General features: G+C 37.6%; 2 protein-coding genes across 7 annotated transcripts in view; one reads left to right on the forward strand and one right to left on the reverse strand.

Annotated features, from left to right (window-relative positions):
- The window catches only part of FGFR1OP2 (FGFR1 oncogene partner 2), a 28,287-nt gene extending 16,748 nt beyond the window's left edge, over nucleotides 1-11,539 (reverse strand). For 2 of the 6 annotated variants that reach the window (XM_080811436.1, XM_080811433.1), the window contains exon 1: nucleotides 11,202-11,539. Coding sequence is in view for 2 of the 6 variants with exons in the window: in XM_080811435.1 (XP_080667561.1) it covers nucleotides 4,354-4,360 (7 nt within the window). In the remaining 4 variants the exon portion in view is untranslated. Of the gene's footprint in view, nucleotides 1-4,353; nucleotides 4,399-11,201 lie in introns of all 6 variants that reach the window. The other 4 variants (XM_080811435.1, XM_080811432.1, XM_080811434.1 and 1 more) reach the window with 4 other exon arrangements.
- A 69-nt stretch (nucleotides 11,540-11,608) lies between these two features.
- Nucleotides 11,609-15,641, forward strand: part of INTS13 (integrator complex subunit 13) — a 28,721-nt gene continuing 24,688 nt past the window's right edge. Inside the window, exons 1-3 of the mRNA XM_080811376.1 lie at nucleotides 11,609-12,158; nucleotides 13,122-13,358; nucleotides 15,349-15,423. Of these exons, the coding sequence (XP_080667502.1) occupies nucleotides 13,134-13,358; nucleotides 15,349-15,423 (300 nt within the window). The 5' untranslated portion in view covers nucleotides 11,609-12,158; nucleotides 13,122-13,133. The remainder of the gene's footprint in view (nucleotides 12,159-13,121; nucleotides 13,359-15,348; nucleotides 15,424-15,641) is intronic.

Below are 15,641 nucleotides of genomic sequence, written 5' to 3' on the forward strand. Positions count from 1 at the left end.
GGCACAGTTATTTATGAATTTAAATTATGCAACACGTATCTTCCTTGGAAATCTTCCATCTTCATCATTCCCAGTCCTCAAACAGGATAAACCCAAGGTCTAACTCACACACAACATTATCAAATTTCTGAAAACTAAACAAAGAAAAATTCTTAAAAACAGAAACAAACAACACTTATGAAGAACAAACAATTTGAAGGACAGCCAGAAACCAAACTGATTGAAATTGAAAGTGGAACAGTTAAAATGAAGAACAGAACTGTCACCCTAGAATGAAATTGAAAGTAGAACAGTTAAAATGCAAAAAGAACAGAAATGTCCCTCCAGAATTCTATATCCAGCAAAAATACCCTTTATATATGAAGGTGAAATAAATATCACTCCCAGAAGAAGAAAAAGAATTTATTTCTAACAGATTTGCTCTAAAGGAATTTCTTCAGAGAGAAGCAAAATGATATCAGAAGGAAACTTAGAGCATTAGGAATAAAAGAAGAGTAACACAAAAAGGCAAATATCATAAACTATTCTTGAATGCTTTAAAATGTCTGATGTTTGAAAATAACTATAACTGCTGACAGAATTTTCAGTTTACATATACGTAATATATAACTATGACATAAAGGTAGAAGGACAAATGTACCTATACAGTGATAAGGTTTTAACTTGTCACCTGAAACTTTTATATGTCAACTGTAAGTAAAACAATTTTATATATGTGTATATATATGTACACACATACACACACACACACACACACACACATAAATACATAATTCCTAGACAAACTCCTAAAGAACCTGTACAGAGATAATAGCCAAAACCACAATAGATGAATTAAAATAAAAAGTGTTCAATAACACAAAAGAATGAAAAGGAGGAAATAAAGGATCAAAATATTGAAGGAACAAATTACAAGATGTTGGACCTAAATCCAAACATACTAATAATTACACTAAATGTAAATGTTCTAAACACACTAACTCAAAGATATATTACCAGGATGAATTAATTAAACAGGACCCAGAGAGGGACTATGATCATAGAGTAGGAAGATCTTCAGCTTACCCTGTCCCACAAACACACCAAGAAAATAGTCACATCTGTACAACTAACTGTAAAAATGACCTGAAGACTGGCAGAACACACCTTCACAGTTAACGGCAGAGATGAGGCTATAATAGAAAAGGGAGGAGAAGTAGAGACTCATTGGGAACCAAACCCCTGGTGAGACAAACCACAAATGGGACAGATACCATAAGCATGGAGAATCTAGAGTATCAGACCCCACCTCAGACACTCCAAGCACCTCAGGTCTGGGGTCCTCAGAAGACAAATCCCCTTAACATCTGGCTATGGAAACTAATGGGGCTTAACTTCTGAAACTCTTAAACAGTGGGGCTTACCTCTGGGGACTTTAAAATCAGTGGGCTTAACAAAAGAGGTAGGAGGCAATAGGAAACTGAGTCCTTGCCCTTAAACAGCCAGCATAACAAATAATTCGGGCACAGAAGCAGCAGTTTGAAAAGCGCCTGGGGTATATGTGAAGGAGATTTATTTCCTAGTCTCAGAACATATGCTGGAGGAGCAGGGATCTTCAGGAGATTTCCCTAAAAGAAAAGTGATGGTGGGAGCCACTTCTCTTCCCCTCCCCTAGCCTGGATAGCTGGACACCTGCAGGAAATAGCACTAATACTTGCTAACACTACATGCCCTGTCCCCACATTCCCCTGCCCCCTTCCCGTTCCAACCCAACTCCCTTCAAAGAGGCTCCTACTCCTCCCTGCAGGCGGCTCTGGCAGGGAATGGTACCATTCCAAAGAAACTCCTCTCTTGAGGAAGAGGCAGATAATCCTATATATTAACTTGCCCACAGTTCCAGGAGCCAAGTCTTTCAGCAGACTGTATAGAAAGAATGCTCTGCCATATGGCATGCCTGCAGCTTCAGCGAGAGGCAGACTGCAGACATCTACTCTGACTGCCAGTTCTGGCCCTCAACAAAAGCCTCTGTGGGCTCTGTAGGGAGAAAGCCCTTTCTTTCTATGTACCAACAGAGAGGCTAATTGCAGACAGCTAGCCTGACTGCTGACTCTGCCCACCTCTCAGCCAATCACAATCTCACACAGGCTCCCCAACAACTCAGGGACTAAATACTGCCCAGTGTCTCCACAGCAGGCAAAGCAGGTGAACCTCAACTGGGCTGAAGGTAAACATGGCTCAGCCACAACAGGAGGGCACATATAGCCCACACAGGGGACACTGCTGGAATACCTGATCCTGGTGACCAGGGGACACTGTGCTATAGGGCACTACAGAACTCTTCTTCATAAGGTCATGAAGATACTCACACAACTTGAGAAAAAACTGAATGAACTTATGAGAACTTCAACAAAGAGAAAATATAAAACAGAACAAGCAAGAAATGAAGAATTCAATAATGGAAACAAAAAACACACTAGAGGAAATCAACAGAGGATTAGAGGAGGCAGAAGAATGGGTTCAGCGATCTGGAAGACAGGGTAATGGAAAACAACCAAGCTAAACATCAAAAAGAAGAAAGAATTAAAAATGAGATTACATTAAGGGAACTCAGTGACACTATTGAGCATAATAACCTCTGCAATATAGAGATCCTAAAAGGAGGGGAAAAAAAGGGACAGAAAACCTATTTGAAGAACTAATAGCTGAACACTTCCCTAATCTGGAGAAGGAAAAAGACATCTAGATCCAGGAAGCACTGAGAAGCCCCAACAAGATTAGCTCAAGGAGGTGTACACGAAGATATATAATGATTAAAATGGCTTAAAGTAATGATAGAGAATTTTAAAAGCAGCAAAAGAAAAGAAAGCAATTATATACAAAAGAAACCCTATAAGGCTATCAGCTGATTTTTCAGCAGAAACTTTGCAGACCAGAAGACAGTGGCATGATATATTCAAAATGCTGAAAGGAGAAATTTAGCAAAGTTATCACTGAGACTAGAAAGAAAGGTAAAGTTTCCCACACAAAAAAAGTTCAAGGAATTCATCACCACTAAACTAGTCTTACAAGGTATGCTAAAGTGAATTCTTTGAGTGGAAAGAAAAGGCCCTTAGGAAAAAAAAATTCATGGGTAAAAACAAAACTATGATAAAGGTAGTAGATAAATCACTTATAAAGCAAGTATGGAGTTTAAAATACAACAATAATAAAATCAATTATGTCTACAAAAATTTGGGGATACACAAAATAAAAAGATGTAAAATATGATATCATATACATAAAATGTGGAGGGGAAAGTACCAATTTAGTGCTTTTAGAATATGTTTAAACTTAAGCAACCATAAACTAAATAATATAGACTGCTATACATGTAAGTTATTATATATGAACCTAATGGTAACCACAAATCAAAACCTATTAATACACACACACAAACACACACACACACGCATGCACAAAAGGAGAAAAGAATCCAAGTCTAACACTAAAGAAAGCCATCAAACCACAAGGGATGAGAGCAAGAGATGAAGAAAGAAACAGAGAAGAACTATAAAAATAACTAGAAAACAATGAAAAAATGGCAATAAGCAAATACCTATCAATAACTACTTTAAATATAAATAAATTGCTCCAATAAAAAACATAGGGTAACTCAAAGGTTAAAAAAAAAAAAAAACAAGACCCATCTAAATACCGCCTACAAGAGACTCACTACAGACTTAAAGGCCTGTACAGACTGAAAAGGCTGGAAAAACATATACCATGCATATGGAAAAAAAAGAAAAAAGCCAGGTTGGCAATACTTTTATCAGATAAAATAGACTTTGTTATTACTTTTTTTAAAAGATTTTTAAGTAATCTCTAAACGTGGGGCTTGAATTTACAACCCCGAGATCAAGAGTCTCATGCTCTACCAACTGAGCTAGGCAGGCGCCCCAGACAAAACAGACTTTAAAGCACAGACTGTAGCAAGAAACAAAGAAAAGCAAGCATTTCATAACAATAAAAGGATCACTCCATCAAGAGGATATAACAAATGTAGATTAACTATGCATCCAACATATCGGCACCCAAATACATAAAGCAATTATTAACAGACATAAAGGGAGAAATGAACAGTAATACAGTAATAGTGGGGGACTTTACTACCACACTTATGTCAGTGGATAGATCATCTAGACAGAAAGTCTACAAGGAAACAATAGCTTTGCACAACATATTAGGCCAGATGAACCTAATAAATATACAGAACACTGGATCTCAAAACAGCAGAATACACATTCAGTTCAAGTGCACATGCAACATTCTCCAGTACAGATCACATATCAAGTGGTAAAACAAGTCTCAATAAATTTAAAAGGACTGAAATCATACCACGCATCTTTTCCAAGCACAACAGTGAATGAAACTAGAAAAAATCTGGAAAGAACATAAATACATACAGGTTAAACAATATACTACTAATGAATGGGTCAACCAAGAAATCAAAGAAATTAAAAAAAAATACATGGAGACAAATGAAAATGAAAACAGAATGGTTCAAAATATTTGGGATGAAGCAAAAGCAGTTCTAAGAGGGAAGTTTATAGTTATACAGGCCTACCTTAAGAAACAAGAAAAATCTCAAATAAATAACCTAACTTTACACCTAAGAGTTAGAAAAAGAGCAAAGTCCAAAGCTAGCAGAAGGAAATAATAAAGATTAGATCAGAAATAAGTGAAATAAAAGCTAAAAAAAAAAAAAAAGGAGAAGATCCGGAAACCAGGCACTGGCTCTGTGAAAAGATCAACAAAGCTGATAAACCTTTAGCCAGATTGATCAAGGAAAAAAAGGGGAATTACAAACACTAACCAAAGTTAGAGGGTTAATAAGCACAGGAAAAGATACTCAACATGATCAACTATCAAAACCACAATGAGATGCTTCACACCCACCAGGATAGCTATAACAAGACAGATAATAAGAATTGGTTAGAATGTAGAGAATTTCTTTCTCAATAATTGATAGAATTTCCACACTGAAAATCAACAAGGATACAAAAGACATGAACAAACAACAATGAGGTGGATTAATATCAACAAAAGCAAAACACACATTATTCTTAAGTGCGGATAGGTCATCACTAGGATATATCTTATCCTAGATAATAAAACAAACCTTAACAAATTTAAAAGAATTGCAATCATACAAATTATGTCCTGTGACCATAATGAAGTTAAACTAAAATAGGTAACCAAGAGATAAGAAAATCTCCAAACAACTGGAAATTAAAAAACACAAAAGTAATCCAGAAGTCAAAAAAGAAGTCTTTTTGGAAATCAGAGAATATTTTCATCTAAATAAACATGAAAATACAAGGTATCACAATTCTGTCTTGCATATATAGCAGTACTTTAAAGGAAATTTGTGGCATTAACTTCTTTTATTAGAAAATTTAAAAGATCTCAAATCAATCAATTACCTAAACCTCAAGCTTATGAAACCAGGAAAAAAGCAAATAAACTCCAAAGTAAACAGAAAGAAGGAAATAATAAAAGAGCAGAAATCAATGAAACTGAGAACAGGAAAGCAACAGAGAACCAATGACACCAAAACCTAATTCTTTGAAAAAGCAAATGAAGTGGATAAACCTCCAGCAAAACTGATGAAGGGGGAAAAAAATAAAAAAGAGAAAATATGTAAAATAACCGATGTCAGGAATGAAAGAAAGGCCATCACTTCAGACTCCTAATTCATTAAAAGAATAAGTGAATACAATAGTAATTTTCATACACATGAACTGGATAATTTATTTTTTTTTTTAAAAAGATTTTTTTTAGTAGGTAGAGAGGCAGGGTGGGGGGGGGGGGGAGGAGGGGAAGCAGGCTCCCTGCCGAGCCAGGAGCCAGACTAAGAGCTCAATCCCAGGACCTGTAGATAATGACCTGAGCCCAAGGCAGAAACTTAACCATCTGAGCCACCCAAATGCCCAGGAAAGGAAAGTCTTGTCAACAAATGGCTACATGCCAAAAAATTAACCCCAACATAATTCTTACACTTTATATAAAAATTAACTCAAAGTAGACCATAGATCTAAATGTAAAATGAAAAGCGGAGAAAATCTTTGTGACCTGGAATCAGGCAAAGATTTTTTTTAGACATGATATCAGAAGCTTGATTCATAAAAATAAATAAATAAATAAATAAACAAACTAGACTTCATCAAAACTAGAAACTTAAAAAAAAAAAGTAGAAACTTTTGCTCTGGGAAAGGCATTTTAAGATAATCTGAAAAGATAAGCTACAGACTGGAAGGCAAAATTTGCAAATCACATATATGACAAAGGGCTTTATCTAGAATACATAAAAAACTCTCAGAACTAACATTAAGAAAATCATCCAATTTTTAAAATGAGCAAAAGACTTTAACACTTAACTAAAAAGATATAAAGGTGGCAAATAAGCACATGAAAATATGTCAACATCCTTAGTTATTAGAGATATGCAGTTAGAACAGTGAGATCCACTATACCCCTATTAAGATGGCTAAAATAAAAAAGTACTGACATTTCAAGTGCTGCAAGGATACAGTATGACTGCAACTGCCATACAGTGCTGGTGACAATGGAAAATGATATGGGTATTTCAGAAAATGGTTTGGCAGCTTCTTACCAAGTTAAATGTCTAGAGCTAGATATGGTCTATATGACCTTGCAATACTACTTTGGGCATTTACTGTAGAGAAATGAGTGGAAAAGCAAACTGTAGTACAACAATATATGGAATGTGGTACTGATACAGACAACAATATGGATGAATCTCAAGGGCATTAATGCTGAGTGAAAGAAGATAGTTTCAAAACGTTACATATTGTTTCCATTTACCTGGCACTGCCAAAAAGACAAAACTATAATGCACTTCCTGTCCCCAAGGTTTTGCCTTTGTCATTAATTCATCTGGTTGTTATTTGCATGTATGGTATAAGGAAGCTATCTACTTATATTTCCTTTGTCTTATGGGGACAACTAGTTGCCCCGGTCTCATTTATTGTACAGTACATTTTTCTAGCACTGAATTTTTTTCTATTGAAATATATTTGACATATAACATTATGTAAGTTTAAGGTGTACAACATATTGATTTGGTATTTATATACTGTAATATGATTGCCATTATAATGATAATTAGCATCTCTATTATGTCACATTATTTCTTTCTTATGGTTGGAATACCCCCACTCATTTTAATGCCACATGTGTTTTTTCAATAAATGGATGGGTATGTTTTTGAGCGCTCTATTCTACCTCTGGGTCTTTTTTATCTATCTCCACATCAATACTATGTTGCCTCAACTGTTATAGTAGTAAAATACACCCTTACTATCTGGCATGGCAAGTAACCCTCTTCTCTTTTAAAATTGTTTACTTATTCTTAGCTTTCTCTTAAACCTAACTCAATCCAAATGGACCTCTGGGGCCTGGGGGGCACCTGGATGGCTCAGTCGGTTAAAGTGCTGGACTCCAGATTTCCCTCTAGGGCACCTGGATGGTAACTCTTGATTTTTGGCTCAGGTCATGATCTCAGGGTTATGAGATTGAGCCCTGCATCAGGCTGGGGTGAAGCCTGCTTAAGAGTCTTCTCTCCTTCATCCTCTGCCCTTCTCCTCCTCTAAGAAATAATTGGAAAACAACAGCAACAACAACAAAAACAAAAACAAACCAAATGGACCTCCAGAGCACTCTAGATCAAACTGCTAGGTATTAATTTTAATTAATTCAAATTGTGGGTAGATTTTTAAACCCAAGGAATACTACCTTATATTCTTTTGGTCAACAGGACAAGTGTTATTCCCGTTTCATCAATAAGGAAATAGACTCAGGGATCCCAAATGTAAGGAGCTGAATGACAGTACATGCAGCAAGGAAGGAACTACACTAGTACCAGAAATAGAATTTCTGATCCTGAGTCTAGCACCATACTCAGAAGCCTAGGTGGATCCTCAGGACCATTTCCCTGTAGCTATATAAAAACCATCTGTCTCTCTGGGTGAAAAAGCAAATTCCCTGACCTACTTCACCAATGGGATTTCTGAGATATTAGAAAAACTGTATATCAAGCCAGCAATAGAAAATAAAAGGGGGTGTAAATGAAGAAAAGATAAAAAAAAAACCCCACCAAATTCCAAATATTTTCCTTTATAATTAATAAAAACCTACCATCCACTTTAAATAGGTATCACAGTTAATTATAAAATCAATTAATGTTTACTGACAGGTTTTTTGAAGTTAAAATTAACACCCACTTTAAAAAATCTTCTCTAGATTGCATAATGAAATACTGCCAAAATGAACTATATTTAAGATTTGCTTTATAACTATAAAAATAAACCTATTCAGAAAAAGGAGTTCTAAACATCAGGTAATTGAAGGCATAATTTTGTTAACACTTCAGAAAGCTAGTGACACAGAGTTTCTAAGAATCTGCATGTTCATTTCCTGTATGTGAAACAACAGAAAAGTTTAAAATATTTTATAACATGCATTTACTTTGCCACCTTTTTTGAAAATCATTGTTTTCTCCCCCTTTTTTGGCTAGTAAGTGGAGTGGGAAGAAGACTGCTTTCCAAACTCTTTAACAATTGTTAAATATTTAAAAATAGACTCCAGTAAAAAAAGGGAGTATTTTCCATTTATCCGCCTATTTTTACAGTGCTTGTCATAACTGGTCATGGTGCACTCACATTATTTTCTATACGTAGGTCCAAATTATAGGTGAAATTTTTCTAAAGTAGGTTTTCCCCTGCCTGCACTAGCCATATTCTCGCCCACTTTGCCACCCAAAGATATCGGCAGACTCCTGGCAGAGGATTCAGAACATTCTGCTGCTTATAAAAGAGAAAACACCACCCACTCAAGACAGCAACTGCCAGCTGTTTAGTTTTACATTTTGGTCAAGAAAAATTTAAAGAAATTCAAGTCACTCTTCTTTCTCTTTTACCCACAAATCTACTTTCCCATAGCTGGACATACACAGAAATTATGACTGATGGTTATGACTGGTGACTACTGATACACCATAAATTTGTCTTTAAATATTAACAACCAAGTTTAGTTTAAAAATTTTATTGGACTGTTCAGGCCAGTGCTGCAAATATTAATTAGTCGATAATATTAACAGATACATATTGAGGGGGGCCTGGGTGGCTCAGTCAGTTAAAAGTTTGCTTTTGGCTTAGATTGGGCTCCCTGCTCAGTGGGGAGTCTGCTTCTTCTCTACCTCTCTCTCTCTCAGATAAATAAATAAAAAAAAATTTTTTAAAGATACATAAGGAAACAGAAAAATAAAAAGGCATAGTTATGGCTTTCTTAGAAACTTTTAATCTAAAGAAATCAAGAATGTATGTAAATTACATATGTAATTAAACATCTTATACAAATTATTGTATTTGAAAGCGCAGAAAATTTTCACAATCTTTGAAAATGATGGAAACAACACGTTTGGAGCTTTATGAAGAAGCTTTATGAAGAAGCTAAATTTTTAAAGTTGTAAAGACAGAATTTAAAAGGACACAGGAGAATTTTTTTTTTTAACCTTAGAATTGTAGCTAAATATAAGTTGCCTATACTTATAGATTCAAACAGGTATGACAGGTCAAGGAACTAACCTAATCTAAACCAGTTATTTATAACCTATGGGCCAAGGAGTCATTGGAAGAGTTACATGGATGTACACACACCAAGTATGATCTTTAGTCTAAAATATTTTTCTCACATATATAAATATTTCTCTATTTTTCAAATATAGACAGATACTAGTATAATAAAATATAAAATCATTTAAAAGCAGTTTTTTTCCATTATGCATAATCTCAATTAACGAATACTAAAAATACAATTACTTGTGTTAGGGGTACAGAGTTTCTCATTTTCAAAACAGGTCAGGGGCCTTTAGCTAACACACAATGTTCCTTCTGGCTCTAAAATTCTGTGATTTTAAGAGCACTAAGGACTCCTATTATGAATATTTAGAACTATTGCATTATAAATATGTATACATATTTACAAATGTATATACAAACGATGCCTACTATGTAGATACAAATAATGCTTGTTATGCCCCTAAGCATTGGACTAGCTTTTGCTACAAAGATGAACAAGCCAGGATTCCCAGACTTAATCTCAAATTGACACAAGAGACAGACACATGAACAAATAATACAGCCTAATAGATACTGCAGAAGAATCATTTCAAGTGCTCTGGGAGCACCAATGGTATTATTAATATCAGCTGCGGGAGTCTGAGAAGACAAGAATCTATGAATTGGGTCCAGATGGGTGACAAGTGGGGTAGAGAGAGCAAGCATTCTAGAGAGATGATACAGCACATACAAAGGCACAGAGCTGTGAAAGTGCATGGCATGTTTCGGCAGCCAGTTCTGGTATGGTTGCATATTAAGGTATTTGGAGGAAAAGCAAGAAGAAACTAAAATATAAAATGAACTGGAACAGATAGTTAAAGGTCCTGAAGCATATCATGCTTACCAATTAAGACTGAATTCCATTAGGCATAGAGTTAGGGGAAAACCTTAAGGAAAGGAGTGATATAAACAGATTTTAGGATGATATCTCTATGGAAGGATGATGGTGGAGAAACCAGTGTGTGTGTGTGTGGGGGGGTGTTGGGCAACTGCAATAATTCTGGTGAAAGAAGGAATAATATAGAGCAGAGCGAGTGGAAATGCAGAATCCAGGATAAAGGTTTCCACTGGGACAGGTGAATAGATACTGGTACCATTATCAGAAATGGGATACGGAAGAAAAGCAGGAAGAAAACCAGGAGAACAGTAGCATTACCTGGAAGGCAGTTTCAAGAAAGAGGGAATAGTTCTATCCATGAAATATGCTGCAAAGCTGAAAACTGAAAACCGAAAGGATCCCTCTTCCCTCCTCTCAATGGTAAGCTCCCAGGTGGGTTTAGGCAGGAAGAAGAGAGAAACGGAAGATGCGTCCAGACAAGGTTAGGGCCAGACTTCAAGAAACTTTCCGCACCTCAGAGACCGGGAAAGAGGAGCTTTAAAGCTGGGGCCCGGGAAAAGGAAGTATCGCTCCAAGAAGCGGGAAAGGAGCCCAGGGAAACGGCGGGCGGCCAGTAGTTCCAGAGATGCGAAGAACCACAGCGACCCTGGGAAAGGAAACTTCAAATCCCTATGCCCGCTCTTGTCCCTCGATTTATTTCCACTTACTCTGGTCTCAATCCCTCGCAGCCGTCAGTTGGGGCGTTACGACTCAAAGCCTCTGCTAACAGGAACCTACGCACCCAAGGGAAGAGACTCCTCTCGCCTCTTCAGCTTCTTCGGCCAGCAGACGCAGAACCCAGCAGGGACTGTCAGTTGAGGGGCGGCTGCAGGGGTCAGCGGAGCTCAGCCCCATCACTGGCCTGAGGAACACCTCCACTGATCTCCGGCGACTAGAGTTCGCAGAGCCCTCAAGCCTCGCGAGATTTTCTGCCTCACGTTGCCGTGGGGGGGCAGAGCCAAGAAATTTATTCGAGGCTTCTCGCAGACATGCGCGAGAGGTGGGGGCGGTTCCCTTCTACGTCCCTCCCCATCAATCTACTCAGGCTTTTGCTTGCCTTCTCGCAAAGTGTCGCGAGTTTTGCCAGGGGAAGCCGACCTGGGTGGAGAGGCGAAGAAGGGGAGGCCGGGTGGGAGGGCCGTGCGCTTAAGGGGCCGTGGCTGGTTTAGCCGGTGCTGTGGTTGGTACTTCGCTGTTGGGGAGGCTCTGAGTTCGCCCGGATCAATCTTCCCAATGGGTTATTGGGAAAATTAGCGGGTAGAAAATCTTGGGGTTCGGAGGCATTTTTTTCTTGGCTCCGCCCTCTTCCTGTTCTGAGAGCTGGGCGTCTGGCCCACCGAGGGGGAAGGGCAGCTTGGCGGGGCTGAGGAAGAGGGCTTTGCGCACGCGCGAGTCCGAGTGTGTGTGAGTGTTTGTGTTCACGCGCACGCGCGCGCGCTCCTGCATTTAGGAAGCCTGGGAAGGACCGGTGTGCTAGGAGATGAGCGGGGAAAGCATAGTCCCCAGTCTTTGGTACCAGACACTCCTGACTGTGCGCTGACCCTCCCCACCCAGCCAGCAGCCTTTTCCAGAGAGGCTGTGGTCCATAGCCTCTGTTCGTTTTCACTGCAGGACCAGGCACGAAAGTAAGCGAACCTCGATCCTGAGGTCTTCCCTATCCACTCACCTTGTACTTTCCACCCCCCACCCTCCAGCAGAGTGTGTTTAGGTTTCTCAAAGAGTTTGCATGAAGGGGAAATGCGTTTGAAAGCAGAAGAAAATAGCTAGATCGTAGAAAGTCAGTTCGTTTTAATGAACACTTTTGCTCTGCTTACCATGTGCTTTTTGAATGTGGATTGTCTTTTCAGTGTAAGGTTTTATTAGCGAAGCAAGGGAGTTTTTATAAGAAAAAGTTTAAAAGTTTCTCCTCCCCAGCAGTGTGGATGGTAGCAACTGAGTTTTTCTGTTCTACATGATAAATTATTGTGGTGTTACAAAAAGCTAAGGGGGAGACTGTGTATTTGGGGTCCTTATCCTAATGCGAAGACCCGATATGCAGTTGTCTTAGGACATGTTTATTTGGGGCTTTCCTTTTGCTGTCACTCCTCTTTCCTGTTAATTCTGGCCCACCTCAACCTTATTCAGAAGTCTTGAGACTTTGGAGGGAAGTCCAAACTGCTGACTTGGGTTAGTTTGAGGGTTTATATGTGATTGATGTCAGTTAGCAAGAATCAGAAGTGTATTTTAAGAGTATTTGTCATTTATTATGTTTGGTATTACGTAAGGGAATCAAGTGCAATTATTTGTAAACATTTTTTTTCTGACAATTTTAAGTTTATTCAAAAAGCAAAAAATATATATGGACTGTAATTTTGCCTGTAACTGATAGATAGAGTGACAGCTTAATATGGTGTAGCTTATCCCTCCAATTGATAGTTTCTGGTCATGACCTCCTTAAATCTTGTCCTTTGTTGGATAAATTTCTTTGAATACTGATTATTCATGTTCCCTACCAAATCTTTTTGAGGAAAAGACATTAATTAGGAACAATTGAAGGATATTAAATGTCATATATGAGACATTTGGCTAATATATTTTATCCCTTACAGGTTAAAACAAAAATGAAGATTTTTTCTGAATCTCATAAAACAGTATTTGTTGTAGATCACTGCCCTTACATGGCAGAATCATGCAGACAGCATGTCGAGTTTGATATGCTGGTGAAGAATAGGACCCAAGGAATCATCCCTTTGGCACCCATATCTAAATCATTGTGGACTTGTTCAGTAGAATCTTCCATGGAATATTGTAGAATAATGTATGATATATTTCCTTTCAAAAAGCTGGTGAGTGTGAAGTACAAGCAAAATCATCATTGGGGGTGGGGGATGGACTTAACTGTGTTATATTTTTTACATAAGAATTTACTATAGTTTTGACTTACAGCTGTTTACTACTTTAAAAAATGTGGTATGTGGAACTCTTTTTGGGGATTAACATGCTATGTATATTTAATTAGGGCCAATAACAATATTAACAGCTAACAGGGAGCATTTACATGTGCCAGTCATTTCCAAAGTGCTTCATATTTATTAACTTCTTTAATTCTCACAACAATCCTGTAAGGTATCTACTGTAATTACTGGGACAATATTCAAAGTATATAATAACCAGAATAGAATTGAGAATAACCATTGAGAACGTTGTCGGTCAAAGCAGAAGGGATGTTTGTTGTAAGCAATGTCAGATTGTGTTGGTAGATATCATGTGAATATCAGCTTTGTTTATTATTGCCATGTTGGAGATCTAGAAATTGAGGTAAATAGAAGAAACTTGTCCTGAGACACACAGCTAGTTAGAGACAGAACTAGCATTTGAACCTAAGCAGGCTGGCTGCTTATAGTTTTAGTGGATGCACACTAAATTGCTGCAGGATTTAGCCTTATTAAAAGAAAAGCTCTTAAGAATGCTAAGTGGAAATTGTTTTTTTCCATAAGAAGAGAGACTGAGGATTGATAGATTCCAAATATGAAAATTATCTTCAGGTTTCATCATCTCAGCTGTTTTATTTTGGGAGTCATTTGGTTACCCACAAGTGGATGATTTGCTTTGTCTCATTTGGAGCAGCCTAGGCTGAGACCTAGCCAGTCTCTTAGACTAGCAAAGGCAGGACAGTGGCAGTAAGGCTGAACGTAGAGAATCTAATACATTCAGATATATTCCAAATTAAAATGTAAATTGTTTTTAGTCCCTCTGCAAATTGTGCATGATGTAGGGTAAAAGAACTTAAGGAAGATATGAGGGGAAGATAAGTAGTAATTTCGGATGGAGGCTTTAGTTCAAATTCTGGCATCATTAGCTACCACATTGTGACCTTGATCATATTGCTTAATTTTTCCAAACCTCAGCTTCCTCACATGTAAGCATAACACCTCTTTCTGTGATGTAAGATTTCAGTGAGATAATGTAACTAAAATGGCTAGTAGAATATGTCCCTGTTAGAGAAGATTTCAGAGAGAAAACTACATACCAAATATATTAGGGGTGCAAAACTCATATTTCATGGATAGTTAGAAAAAAGATCATGGATTAGATCATATAGTCCAGGGGAAAGAAATAATCTTACCCTCCTTCAAAAGGGAGTAATCATCCATCATCTTATATACTTTCTAATATATCCTTCTAATATATCTATTATCATTTTTCTCCGTAGTATTTTTTTGTTTGCTTTTTGCTTTAGAATAAAGTCCAGATGGACTATTTTGACATTCAGTGCCTTTCGTGGTATGGCTACTACCTGTTTCTCTGAGCTTATCTCCCACCTGTTTGCCTGCTGGGACCTTTTCACTCTTCTGAGGGTACACATTTAGAGGTCTATGCATTTGCTGTTTGCTGTACCAGGAATTCTCTATCCCCAGCTCCATTTATGGCTGGTTTCTTTTGGTCATTTGGATTCCAGTCAGTTTCCAGTTCTGTAGAGAGCCCTTCTCTGACCACTGCACCTAAAGCAGCTAACCAATTTGGTTTTCATAGCATTTATCACTCACTGAAATTATCTTGTGCATTTACTTGTTTGGATTCTTCCTACACTGCCCTCTATCTTACCACTGCCCCCAAACCCCTGACTTACCCCACATTGTGAGTGATAGAACTTTTATTCGTTGCTGTATTCCCAAATCCCCAGTGCCAAGGATAGCACCTGGCATATACTAGGCATTCTAGAACTATAAAGTGAATGAATGAATCAGCAAGCCAGTGCTAGAAACTGCATATTAAATATGATATGATTGAGTGGAATTGGATGTGAATACTAATTATGTCTTTGAACTCTGTCAGGTGAATTTCATTGTGAGTGACTCTGGAGCACATGTTTTAAATTCTTGGACTCAAGAAGACCAAAATTTGCAGGAGGTATGGTTAGGTTTTGAGCTATAGCCATTTCTGAAAATTATCTGAATGTGGTAATAGTTTCTTGGAAAACAATTTGAAAGATTTTTTTTTATCAGTATACTATTTTATCAGTATACTAGTTTTAAAACAATACTAAATGAAAAAAAGCTGTCTTCACTCCAGTCTTTTCCCACTTCCTAGAAGCAAACTTTCAACTCTAGCTCATACTAGTATGTACT

This window comes from Martes martes (genome assembly GCF_963455335.1).
Source record: "Martes martes genome assembly, chromosome: 8".
NCBI classification, from domain to species: domain Eukaryota; kingdom Metazoa; phylum Chordata; class Mammalia; order Carnivora; family Mustelidae; genus Martes; species Martes martes.